General features: G+C 43.9%; 1 protein-coding gene across 1 annotated transcript; it reads right to left on the bottom strand.

Annotated features, from left to right (window-relative positions):
- Positions 1 to 410: 410 nt before the first annotated feature.
- Positions 411 to 12,288, bottom strand: BECN1 (beclin 1). Its single transcript, XM_084864058.1, has 12 exons — positions 12,137 to 12,288; positions 11,758 to 11,886; positions 8,509 to 8,576; positions 7,360 to 7,418; positions 6,615 to 6,705; positions 6,371 to 6,507; positions 6,023 to 6,217; positions 4,996 to 5,142; positions 3,056 to 3,205; positions 2,500 to 2,560; positions 1,911 to 2,053; positions 411 to 1,180 (listed from the first exon to the last, which is right to left on the bottom strand). The coding sequence occupies exons 2-12, from the start codon at positions 11,882 to 11,884 to the stop codon at positions 1,012 to 1,014; spliced, it is 1,347 nt and encodes a 448-aa protein (XP_084720184.1). The 5' UTR covers positions 11,885 to 11,886; positions 12,137 to 12,288; the 3' UTR covers positions 411 to 1,011.
- Between the last annotated feature and the right edge of the window lie 906 nt (positions 12,289 to 13,194).

Raw genomic sequence — 13,194 nt, 5'->3', positions numbered from 1 at the left:
CTCTCTCATCAACGTTTCTAGCTCTCTATCCCTCTCCCTTCCTCTCTGTAAAAAAATCAATAAAATATATTTTTAAAAAATTTTTAAAAAAACTATTCCTTTCATTGAGAGAATATCAGACATGGAGATTAGTATTTACCAAGGGCTCAAAAACTGAGACCATCTGGGTGACCTTGACTGAGAAAGGAGGCAGCCTGTATTTCTCCTTCAAGTTTAATATCTGTTCTGTTAAGATATATACTAAAAAAAAAAAATAGGGTTTTCTTTATAGCTATTTTCACTAGCCTTCTTAAAAAGTAACACTAACCCATCTCTAGACATGTTTCTACAGAATTTCCACATACCTTCACTTGAACTCAATTCTCCCAGAATACAAACTAACTCTATTTTAAAGAAAAATCCATGGGCAGTTATCAGACTGCAGCAAATCTTTTATTACAAATAATTCTCTCCATAACGTCTTTAGGAGTATCAAACACCATTTCGTATCTCTAACACAGAGCAGACAGGCATTCAGTACTAGAACCAAGTGAGAAGTGTTAAATTTCAAGCTTCTGATCACATCACACGGTGACCAAAGCTTACTTATATGTCATTTTCTCACATTATCCAAAACTGTGCGTCTCATACATCTCATCGTCTCAGTGGAGACAAACGTTTCTATTTAATATTGTTAAGTGCAGGAAGTTGAAAGAGATAAATTACAGTGAAAACATATCAATCTCAATTCAACTCAGTTACAAACAAAAACAGAAGCAAATTTAAATTAGCTATTTTAAGGGGAGAGGGAAAGGAAGGCTTGGGGTGAAGAGTTAAAACTATAACAAGGCTGGTAGCTCTGGGAACTATTTGCCATGTGATATTTTACAATAAAGTGGCTTTTGTAGATTTTTTTCTTTTTTTGGTATTGTAAACGTGTGTTTAATAGTACCCAAACTTAACTTAAAACTTTTCAAACAAAACAAAATTTAAAGCCTTTAAGGCAAACATCCCGCTAAGGAAAACAGAAAGTCATTTATTATAAAACTGTGAGGACACCCAAGCAAGACCCCACTTAAGATTCGTCAGCATGAACTTGAGAGCTTTTGTCCACTGTTCCTCAGAGTTAAACTGGGTTTTGATGGAATAGGAGCCGCCGCTGCCGCCTGTGTCTTCAATCTTGCCTTTTTCCACATCCATCCTGCAGATGAGCACAGCAGAGCTCATTAGGAACTGAGATCTGATTTAAGTCAGTTCAGGCAAATGGGCAGGGACTCAATCATGGGACCATTCACGTCATTTTATCTATGAAAGAACTTGGCAAGAAACGGTAGTGTATTTTGGATTTACTTGAAAGCCAAAAGTCAAGGAGGCTGTCACAAGAGCCTCATTGTCATCTGGAGTACAGGGACAGGACACACACCCAAACAGATGACAAGCCTGGAGCGGAGGGAAAGTGAGGGTTACAGTACTCCTCACTGTTTTCCTAGGCATCCCTGAACTCACGGGAGGGAAGGGAGCAGAAGAAAAGAAACGCTTTGTTTTGGGGTGACAGAAGCAGCTCAGCTTTACTGTCTTGAACTAAGGTCTCGATCACCGGGCTCCTACAGTTTGCCCATAGGGAGCATTCCTGAGTATTTCTAGGGCCTTAAGGAAAAACATTCCTGAAATTGGAGACTGGACATGAGCTTTATAGCAAGAAAATCCCCCAAACTACCTAAGACAGCATTCTTTATCTCCAGGAGTCAGGTGGTCACATTCTGTCTTACTTGCAGCGTTAGATTACTCTTTGCCCATCAGTGTCAGGTGATTTTGTACCATTTCTGCTTTCCCATCATTCATACTATGTTTTGCCTCCATTCTTAGTATCCCTTCAAATTCTACTCAATTTGGTCCTACTCTTGATCCACTCGGCATTGGGGGATACTGACCTGTAAGGAAGACAAAATCGTGTCTCGCCTTTCTCAACCTCTTCTTTGAACTGCTGCACACAGTCCAGGAAAGCCACCATTGCATGATCAAACTTGTTGTCCCAGAAAAACCGCAACCCCCCCGAACAGTATAACGGCAGCTCCTGCCCAAGGAGAGAGAACTGGTATGGGTGTGGCACCAGGACAGGCGATCAGAGATTGTTCCCAACCCTACCAATCTCTCACGTCATGTTCTTTCTGTGTTCCACTGAGAACAGTAACCCTGGGAAAATAACAATGCACCTAGAACTTCTCTATCATCAATGGAAATGTATTAAACATCTACCTCACGGTGATACCTCCCCCACCCTAGAGCACACATTGTCCTCTGATCTGCCCATATCCCTTCTCAACAGACTGTAAAAAAAACTCATTTTCTCTCTAGGCCTCAAAGAGCTAATCCTGAACTGGACAAGACATTAGCTCTTCATGAGATATGTGTACAGGAAGGAAACTGAATAATGTCATTATGAAGAATAAACTTTTGTGTGTTTTTTTTAGGAGGTATAAAAATTCTGTATTCCAGTGAAAATGGAGCTTCCCAGAGTACCTTAGATTTGTCTGTCAGAGACTCCAGGTACGAATGGTTTCCATAGGGGACAAGCCGATACCTAAAAAGGAGATGCATACAGAGATGGATAGAGGGTTCCTCCAAAAGTGATTATTGGGATGTTAGAATCCAATGATTTTCAGACTTTATCCTACCTGTTTTATTATTTCCACCCTCTCTCTCACCTCCCTATAGGCTCCATGTTTAAGATTTTGCTTACTGAACAAATTATATATATAATCATCTGCGGGGGGGGGGGGGGGGGGGGCCTTCGTGAATGAACATATGTTTTGGTTTAGATTTAAAAACAAAAACCCAAAAAAACAAAACTGGAAATAGCTTGAGGAACACTAAAGTTCTGGAGATACTGGTGGGCTGGGGACACTGCAGCTTGAGGACTGCAGAAAGATCCTTATGGTGAGCGGAAAACCAGACACAGACAGAAAACTCCCAGGCTATTGGGATAAGGGTTCCTGCCATAGAGGACAGCAGTACCAGTGTGGAGATACAAATATCAAAGACATACCATACCCCAAGAAAGGGCTACATATCTTACCTCTGGAATTTCAGACCCATCTTATTGGCCAGGGCATGGAGCAGCAACACTGTCTGGCCCCAAGCAGCATTAATCTCATTCCATTCCACAGGAACACTGGGCAGGCGACCCAGCCTGAAGTTATTAATTGTGCCAAACTGTCCACTATGCCTATAGAAGAAAGCAAAAGGACAGGAAAAATACAGGGAGAACTTAAAACTTAGCAACTTCTAAGAATTCCTGCTCTTACCTAAAACCTAACATAAATCTCCTTTATCTTCAGATTCATATAGCCAAGTTCTTCTTGGTACTTTAAATACATGTCTAAAATGCTGCTGAAACCGGTTTGGCTCAGTGGATAAAGCATCAGCCTGCGGACTGAAAGGTCCCAGGTTCGATTCCGGTCAAGGGCATGTACCTTGGTTGTGGGCACATACCCACTAGGGGATGTGCAGGAGGCAGCTGGTCGATGTTTCTCTCTCATCGATGTTTCTAGTTCTCTATCCCTCTCCTTTCCTCTCTGTAAAAAATCAATAAAATATATTTTAAAAAATAATAAAATAAAATGTGAGTCATCTTTCCACCTGCTGCTCAGATGCCAAAGCAGAAATTGGGGCATTATCCTTGAACGCTCTCTCAGCTCTCTCCCTTAAGAAAGCATCAAACTCTGTTGATTTTACTTCCTAAATCTCTTCAATCTGCCCACTTCTCTCCAAACTCAATGCCATTACTTTCTTTTTCTAGATTCCTACTAACAAGATTCCTTATCAAAAATAGTACCCTCTTCAAGTCATTTCTCACATTGCAGGTAAAGTTAACAGAAATGTAAATGTAATTATATCACTTGCCTGCCTCAAATGCTGCAATGCCTCCCGCTGCCTTTTTTTTAAAAATAAAAAAAATTAAAAAAATAAAATATATATATATATATATATATATATATATATATATATATATATATATATATATAATTGATTTCAGAGAGGAAGGGAGAGGGAGAGACAGACAGAAACATCAATGATGAGAGAGAATTATGATCGGCTGGCTTCTACACACCTCCCGCAACCCAGGCATGTGACCTGACCAGGAATCGAAACGTGACCTCCTGGTTCAAGGTTGATGCTCAACCACTGAGCTACACCAGCTGGGCTCCCACTTCCTTTGGATAAAGTCCAAACCCTTCATGATACCTTCAAGGTACTTTAGGAACTGGTAACTCTCCAGTTTCATATCCTGTCATTCTCCCCTTTACTCTCTAGTCACATAAGCTCCTTTCAGTTCTCTGAATTCACCACTCCCACTTTTCTGTTTCTTTGCACACGATGTTCTCTCTGACAGGAACAACCCCCTCCGCTGCAGACTTCTATTCACATCTCAGCTTAAACATCAACCTCCTCTGAGGGAAACTTTCCACGTGGCCTGCTCACTGTGGGTAAAGTGCCCTTACGTGGTCCCACAGCACCCGAGGTTAACCATTACCAACCTGTCTTACAAGTGCCTATTACTTATTCATCTCTTCCACTAGATTATAAACAACCAGAAGGTAGAATGCATATTGTTTGCTGTTGCCATCCTAGTGCTTAGAATAGTGCCTACCACACAGTAGATGCTCAATAGATACTAGTTAAATGGATAAAACATCAAGTAAATCAATACACGAATGACCCTAAAGGTAAGAAATCAGCTCTAGGCTGAGGACCAGCATTTCATGTGGCTGGAGGGCTCAGATCTGTCCCTTTCCTTGGAAGAGTGGATGGCGGCACGCTCTAGAATTCCAATCCCCTGATGGTGCCTACCCCATCACAAGGAATGAAAAAAACCTAGATGGGATAAAAATGATATACAGCCCTATTTTGTGGGAGGTGGGCACCCTGGCTTAGAGGCCAACAGCTTAGAAGCCAACAGCTAAGGTCCAGAAACGCGGTGCTTTCCAGACACTCCTCACCCTCCAGCCCCATTACCAAATGTGGAAGGTTGCATTAAAGACGTTGGTTTTCTTCAGCTTGTCCAGCTGCACCTGGGCATAACGCATCTGGTTTTCTACACTCTTCAGCTCATCATCCAGTTCCAGCTGTTGTCGTTTAAACTCACTGTATTCCCTCTGATACCTGTGAGCAGCCAAAGTGGCCATTGAAGGCTGTTAGTTTGGGGGCTAAAATTTCTCTGTTATCACCCTCCTTAAGGATTTCTTTTTGTGATTATGGTTACATCTAGTTACAGCATCATTTAGATTTGTCACAGATCCCACTCAAAGGAACATACCTGCCCCAGCTGTCTTGCCTGGGAGGGACAGGAATGTCTCCAATTCCAGCTGCCCAAATGCAAAAAGGGGAGGAAGAAAGGACTCTTCCAAACCAGGCCTAACACCTCTTGGATGTCTGACCTTTCCCAGAGTCAAGGTGAAATATGTCAAGACTGGCTTCTTCATGGCTTGGCCATAATTGAACTCATATTACTTCACCTCTACATTCTTATTGTCCTTTATAAACAGTAAACACCATTTCCAATGAAACTTGTTACACTGCTCTGTGAAAAATTAACTTTTTGTTCTGTCCTTCACTTCCCGTTTCAGTTAATGTGGACACTATGTCTCCTCCAATAGACAGAGGGTTCTCTCAGGTTGAGAGCACCAATGAAATTTTTGAGCTGAGAAGGAATGAATGTGGGCCAATATGCTCCTGAGCAGAATGCCGGGTGCAAATGATCCCCATTCCCTACGGCACAGAGCTGTGACTACAGCCTTGGCTCTCCACTCTCTATTTAATCAACATGCTTTTTTTATTTAGTCATGCTGACCCTACATACATAACTCTTCATACAGATCTCTAGAAACAGGACCTGGCAACAATATGCCAGATCCAGAGCAGACAGGCTGCAGAATGACAGCTGAACGCAGCTTATAAACTAATCAGACACATTCAGCTGGAAGCCATTTCCCCTCCTGGAACTTTCAGGGCAGGAAATTAGAAGAACAGGGTGATCACTTACTGAGCCTCCTCCTGATCCAGTCTCTCAGCTTCAGCCTGGACCTTTTCGAGATTTTCTGCCACTAATTTACGGTTCTTTTCCACATCTTCCAGCTCCTGAATCAGCCTCTCCTCCTCTAATGCCAGCTCCTTTAGCTCCACCTGTAGCTGTTCACTGTCATCCTCATTCATTTGCTCTAAGATCTCCAAACAGCGCCTGCCAAGGACAGAGTATGCTTGCAGAAGGAACCTGTTATTCTGTTTACCTGAGCTGAGCATAGCTCTTGGGTAAGAACTAGGCAGTCTTGGAGCAGTGTCGGCTCTAAGACCCAAATGTCAGTTTCCAGGCCCTTGCCCTGGAGGCACTCACTTGTAGTTCTGACACTCATTTTCAGTGACGTTGAGCTGAGTGTCCAGCTGGTCTAAAAGAGTATCTGTGCATTCCTCACACAGTGGGTGATCCACATCTGTTTGGCCTGACATGATGTCAAAAAGGTCCCCAGTGACCTGGAAGTAAGGGAGAGTCAGGGTAGGGCCTGCCCCATGCTACCTGCCCACACAACCCCCTCTACCAGCCATGCTCGCTGCTTGATGCTAGAATGAGGCCTACTTGCCTTCAGTCTTCGGCTGAGGTTCTCCATGGTTCCGCCATCAGATGCCTCCCCAATCAGAGTGAAGCTGTTGGCACTTTCTGTAGACATCATCCTGCAGACAGCCCCCCGCCCATGGGCACATGAGGGAGCAGAGAGGCCTCCTCCACCTACTGTGGTGCCAGTGGCAGAGACTCTCAAGCATCAGCTGAGGGGCCTCAAGGTGCATACCCACTCCTAGCCCGACTGACCTCCCAAGGGTACCTCTCTCCCAAGGGAAGGCCATGCTGGTCTTCCACAGAGGCACTCAGTATGAAGGTTGGCTGGACAGACTAAGGAGGGAGAGGGGGCATTAAAAACTGATATGTGTGTGTATAATAGAAAAGGAAGGAGAATCTGGAAAGACCATTTGTTTTTTAATATTACTCCCCTCGACAGCCACCTTCACATGCATCAACAATTAAGAACCTGAATATCTAACATCAGCTAATCTTAAACTTTTTAAGAGCCCATCTCATTTATTATTGACTTTTCTCATTTCTTTATCATGAGAGCTATTGTCTCTTTCCATGTGTAAATGGCTACAGGAAAAACTCAATTAGTATTGGAAGGTGATGGGCCAAGTATAAGGGAATGCATCTTTTTTGGAGGAGCCAAAAGGCTGGGTGATAATACATCTCTATCACCTGGCTCCAGGCCTCAATTGTGGGTTAAATTAAAATTCTCCTAGTCTTTGGCAAGGAGCAGGGGGCTGAAGAGTAGTAGGCACCTGGCTGGGGGGATGAATCTGCGAGAGACACCATCCTGACGAGTTTCAATAAATGGCTCCTGGGAACGAAATAAGAGGACATTAGCATTTTGGCAGCTTAGAACTATTCGGCTCTACCCTTGATCTACAACCACAAGACAATAAACCAGAGACTTAACCGGGTATTACCTAACCAATCCTTAAATACTAAGACACACCCCAAGTCCTATTTGATATTTTTATGGGGAATGGCATTCCCTATGTTATATTCAATTATAATTAAATATGCATTTTCTCACCGAAACCGGTTTGGCTCAGTGGATAGAGCATTGGCCTGCGGACTGAAGGTCCCAGGTTCGATTCCAGTCAAGGGCATGTACATTGGTTGCGGGCACATCCCCAGTAGAGGGTGTGCAGGAGGCAGCTGGTCGATGATTCTCTCTTATCGATGTCTCTAGCTCTCTATCCCTCTCTCTTCCTCTCTGTAAAAAATCAATTAAATGTATTTTAAAAAAATAATAAAAAAAATAAATAAATATGCATTTTCTCAACATTTACTAGTCAGGGATAAGGGTGAGATACCCTAAATATCATGGCACAAGGAAAAAGCCAGATCAGACTACAGTGAAGTTTGGCATAGCAGAGAAAAAAGTAGGTAATTTATATGTTTTAAATACATTGATGTAATTTATATGTGATCAAAAACTTATATCTGTCTTTGGCAATGAAAATGATCACTGAAGTGATCACAGTTTAAAAATGACATGTTCTCAAAAGAAAAGACATGTTCTCTAATGACAATGCCCCCATGACTAGGGTAATCATATAATTGGTTGCCCAAACCAAGATACTTTTGAGAATAGAGAGGAGTGGATCTTAATAATTAGCTAGGACAACAGATGTAAACCAGGATGCCCTGAGATGACTTTGGATATATAGGTCATCCCATCTCTCACCTATAATGGCTTATAATTCTGCATAAAATAAAGAAGAACCTCTCTCCATGTTTTTAAATGGATGACTCTTTCAGTAACCCTGTAACCTCAGTACAATGATCCACAGTGGCTTGATCATGTAGAATGTCTGGTTAACCACAGATCCCAAAAGTCTGTGGGCTCTAGAAGCACCAAGTACCCTGCAGAAACCGGTTTGCATTCCAGTGTTTCCTACCTCTCCTGAGTTACCCTCTTCCTCCTGGGTCTCTCCTGATTTCACCTGGGCTGTGGCAAGTAATGGAGCTAAGGGCAAAGAAAATATTGAGTCAGAAAGAATCTTATCAAAGGAGTGGGTATAAAAGCATAGAAAAAAGCTCTGGCTGGCACGCTCAGTGGTTAGAGCATCAGCACGCACATCAGGGCATGAACCTGGGTTGCAGATCCGATCCCCAGTCCCAGGAGGCAACCAATCGATTATCTCTCTCACACTGATGTTTCTCTGTCTCCCTCCCTGCCTTCCACTCTCTCTGGAAATCAATTGGAAAAAAATATCCTTGGGTGAGAATTAATGATAAAAAGTATAGAAAAAGAATTGGAATTATACTCATAACCACCCCCACCTATACCTTTTTCTTAAAGTATCATTTACACAAAGAAGAATCTTTATCCCTATTAAATGAGATTAAGGAGTTAAATTTTTTCCCAGAATAATCTATATATATAAAAGGCTAATATGCTAAGTATCCTTCTCTTATCCAGGTAATGATAAGTAGCAACACCTGGCTTCCTCTCCCCAGTGACAACTAGCCTCCTTGCAGTTTCTTCATAGTGCAAACATTTCACACTTTAACCAAATGTCTGTGTAGAGTTTTCCCATGCCTCATCTCATTTTACCCTCACAGGAGTCCTGGAGTAGGTAAATAGGAGATTTGGTGGAATCCTATTTTCTTTTCATTAACCGGAAAACAGTGATTCAGAAATCTTGACCTGACTGAAAAGGCTCGGTCCTTAGTGCTGCCATGGTTTTTTCACTGCACAGAATATAGTCAAACATGGCTGCAGTTAAATCTTTTGCTCTTTGTTCTCCCTGTGATCTACAATAATAATCTGCTTTGGCTGATATTTACTGCTGTGTTGCTGACAATTACCTAAAAGAGAAGTTGGGCCGAGACCGGTTTGGCTCAATGGATAGAGCGTCGGCTTGGGGACTGAAGGGTCCCAGGTTCGATTCCGGTCAAGGGCATGTACCTTGGTTGCAGGCATATCCCCAGTGGGGGGTGTGCAAGAGGCAGCTGATCGGTGACTCTATCATCGATGTTTCTAACTCTCTCTCTCTCCCCCTTCCTCTCTGTACAAAATCAATAAAAATATATTTTAAAAAAATAAATAAATAAAAGAGAAGTTGGTGTGCTTCACTGGACTGGGAAAAGTTTAGCTACATCAGAAAGCAGGTCTAATTAAGCAAGTTTATTCTATATCTATAAAAGGCTAAGGTGACTTGTGATAGAATATAAAGCTCTTGCTGGCGCCAATAGCAGGTGTGTGTTTCGGTCTGTCATTGTCGATGGTGAATTTGGTTGATACTTCTATTATAGAGAAAGGGCGAATAATGACATTAAAAGATTTCTTCTAATTAATTTCCTTTCAATGTGCATGAATCCGCTCACCGGACCACTAGTGATATCATGGTTATGTTTTTAAAGATGCCTTATCTTTCAAAAATAGTTACAAAATATCAACTGTACTTATCTTTGGGATTTACTTCAAAATAATATGGACCCTGGCTGGTGCTCAATGGTTAGAGCGCCAGCCCACAGATTGAAGGGTTGGTCAAGGGCATGCACTTGGTGGCAGGCTTGATCCCCTGCCCCAGTCGGGGTGTGAGCAGGAGGCAACCAATTGATGTCTCTCTCTTACATTGATATTTCTCTCTCTCTCCCCTCTTTTCCCCTTCCATTCTCTGAAAATCAATGGGGAAATATTCTCCCCTAAAAAAAAAAAAAATCTATATACATAAAATCCTAAGTGACCATTATGACAGAATGGCCGGTACAACCAGTTCTATGACGTGCACTGACCACCGGGGGGCATACACTCAACGCAGGAGCTTCCCCCAGACCCCCACTGCTGATGGGGCCTGTGGGCCAACCCCTCGGGTCCCTCCCCAGGCTGGAACAGGGAGCTGGGGTTGGGTGGCAGTGGATGGGGCCCCTTTCCCAGGGGGGCCAAAGGCTGGCTTTCTCGTCGTGAGCTAGCCAACCTCCTACCTCCCTCTCCTTTTCTTTCCCCCTGAATAGGGAACTGGGGGTGGGTGGGGAGGAAAGGAGGCAGCGGGGAACCTGATTAGCCCTGATCACTGGCCAGGCTTAGGGACCCGACTCGTGTATGAATTTCATGCACCGGCCTCTAGTCCTATATAATAAAACTCTAATATGCAAATCAACTGAACAGAATGATTGGTCACTATGCCGCGCACTGACCACCAGGGGCAGACGCTCAATGCAGGAGCTGCCCCCTGATGATTCTTAAAATAACCTTGAGAATGTCTTATTTTTTGTTTTGTTTTTAAACTGTCTGTCCGTTACGATTTCACTCAATTCGTCCCTGTCATCAAAAGGCAGTTTATTCTAGGGAGGTATAGTGACAATTAGACGAATACTCAACTCAACGTGTGTATCAGCCTCCCAAGAGATTGTTTTATGTTTTCCTGATAAAGAAACCAGGACCTAGAGAGGTGATGTAACTTGCAAAAAGTCATCCAAATATTAAAAGACAGCCAGGATTTAAATCCAAGCAGGCTGACTCCATATCCTTGAGCTTATTTTTTAATGTTTTTTTATTTTAACTCACTTTTAGAGACAGTAAGGGAGCTAGAACGATAGAAACACTGACGGGGGAGGGACATCATCTGACTGGAATCGAACCCCAAGACCTCATGACGCTCAACCGTACGTAGAGCGTCACACAGGCCAGGGTCCTTGAGCTTACTTTAACTTTATTCAATTTTCTCTTTTAAAAACGACATCTCACTTCCTGGGTCTATTAGAATCGTTCCTCCATTGACTAGCTGTTAAACGCTGGGTAAGTCACTGAAATTTTCAGAGCCTCAACTCATTTGTAAAATGATCCCTAAGGGTTGTTGCAGGAACTGAACTAAGTAATGCATGTAATGCAGTTGGTACATGGTAAGTCCTCAAAATGTGCCCTTCATTATTACATATACACATTCCTTTCCTCTGAAAGAGTAGGAGTAAGAAAACGAAGGACGTTTCCTTGCTATAGAAAGCTCTCCGAGGCGCACTGAATCGGAAGGCCTTTATGTTCCGGATAAGAAAACAGGGAGCCAGAGAGATTAAGTGACTTTCCTAGGTTTACACGGGAGCCTGCGGCAGACTACACGGATAGAGACATCTTAAGACCTACATCTCCAAAGCTGCCCACTTTCAACGATTTTGACCCCCCTCTTTGCAAGGGTCTCGCTGACCTGTGAGCTCCTGGATGGTGACACGGTCCAGGATCTTGAAGCTCGTGTCCAGTTTTAGGGGCTGGCTGCAGCGCTGGCACACGAAGCTCACCTGCATGGTGCTGCTGGACGTCTTAGATCCCTCCATCCCTGCGGCGATGGAGAGGAGGCGATATTAGGGAGAAGCGGCGCCCTTGAACCCCCGATTTGGGGCTACTGAAGGGGGGAAATCCCGCCCGCGCCGTTCTCTCTAGGGACGGTACGATAGCAGGTGAACCTGCTTCCGGGGCAGCCCCGGCAAAAACAGTGTACAGAGCAGCCAGGGAGGGGAGGCGACCGGCGCCGTCAGGGGGCCCAGGCTCCCTTCTAGGGTCGCGGCTCAGCCCTCGACGCTCTTCACCTCGGAGTCCGGAGCCCGCCACCCTGCTCCGGTCTACCGCGGGGGCACCACGGCCTCCCGGCTGCCCTGGAGGGAGGCCTCCAGAACTGCCATCATCCAGTCTTCAGCTACTTCCCGGTGAGCCGGGGGAGGACTTCCGCCAGGACAGGAAGTGACGCCACGAAGGCGGCAGCTGCGGGCGGAGCCAGTAGGTGGGTCCAGGTGCACCCGCTTTCGGGCCGGGCTGCGGCCCCTAGAGGCCGAGCTGGGAAACGCGGCCGGCGCCGGCGGGTGAGCCTAGGTTGCCTGGGGGTGGAAGGACCGAGTAGAGAGAGATGGAGGAGTCTCTGCCATCCTCTATCTAATTCAGTGACTTTTCTTTAGATTTGTCACTTCTGAGCGGAGCCACTTTAGTTCTTTCTGCAGAATCAGTTTTATTTTTTTAGTTTTTTTTTTTTTTTTTAAATTGATTTCATAGAGGAAGGAAGATAGAGAGAAAGATAGAAACATCAATGATGAGAGAGAATCATCAATCAGCTGCCTCCTGCTGACCCCACTCTCTGGGTTTGGAGCCCACAACCGGAGCATATGCTCCTGACCAGAATCGAACCTGGGACCCTTCAGTCGCAGGCCGATGCTCTATCCACTGAGACAAACCAGCTAGGGCTGCAGGACCAGTTTTAAAAGTTTCTCCTTGGGAAAGCTGGGCTTTCTTTCAAACACCCCAGAGAGAGAGTCTGCACTTGGAGGGGAGATAAATTTTGTTTTATATTATAAAATTTCTATTATTAATTAGAGAAAGTCGAGCACTTCAGATATTGAAACATATAAAGATATTATAAAATATAAAACTAAAACATTTTTTTTCTTTATGCAGGAATAGAGAGATCAATGAAACAGAGTTCAAAAATAGACCAACTATACAGGGGGATTTAGTACGTGGTAAAACTAGTCTTTCAAATCAGTGAGGAAATGATCTACCTTAGTAAGTGATGACTGGGGCCTAAGAGCCTTGTAGATAGTAGTGAGCTGAATCTCCTACTGCACTACTTACACCAAAAGAGGTTTATAGTTATTCA

The sequence above is a fragment of the Pipistrellus hanaki genome, assembly GCF_964339955.1.
Source record: "Pipistrellus hanaki genome assembly, chromosome: 16".
NCBI classification, from domain to species: domain Eukaryota; kingdom Metazoa; phylum Chordata; class Mammalia; order Chiroptera; family Vespertilionidae; genus Pipistrellus; species Pipistrellus hanaki.
The sequence above is the reverse complement of the archived record's forward strand: the minus strand, read 5'-3'. Positions and strand labels throughout refer to the sequence as shown.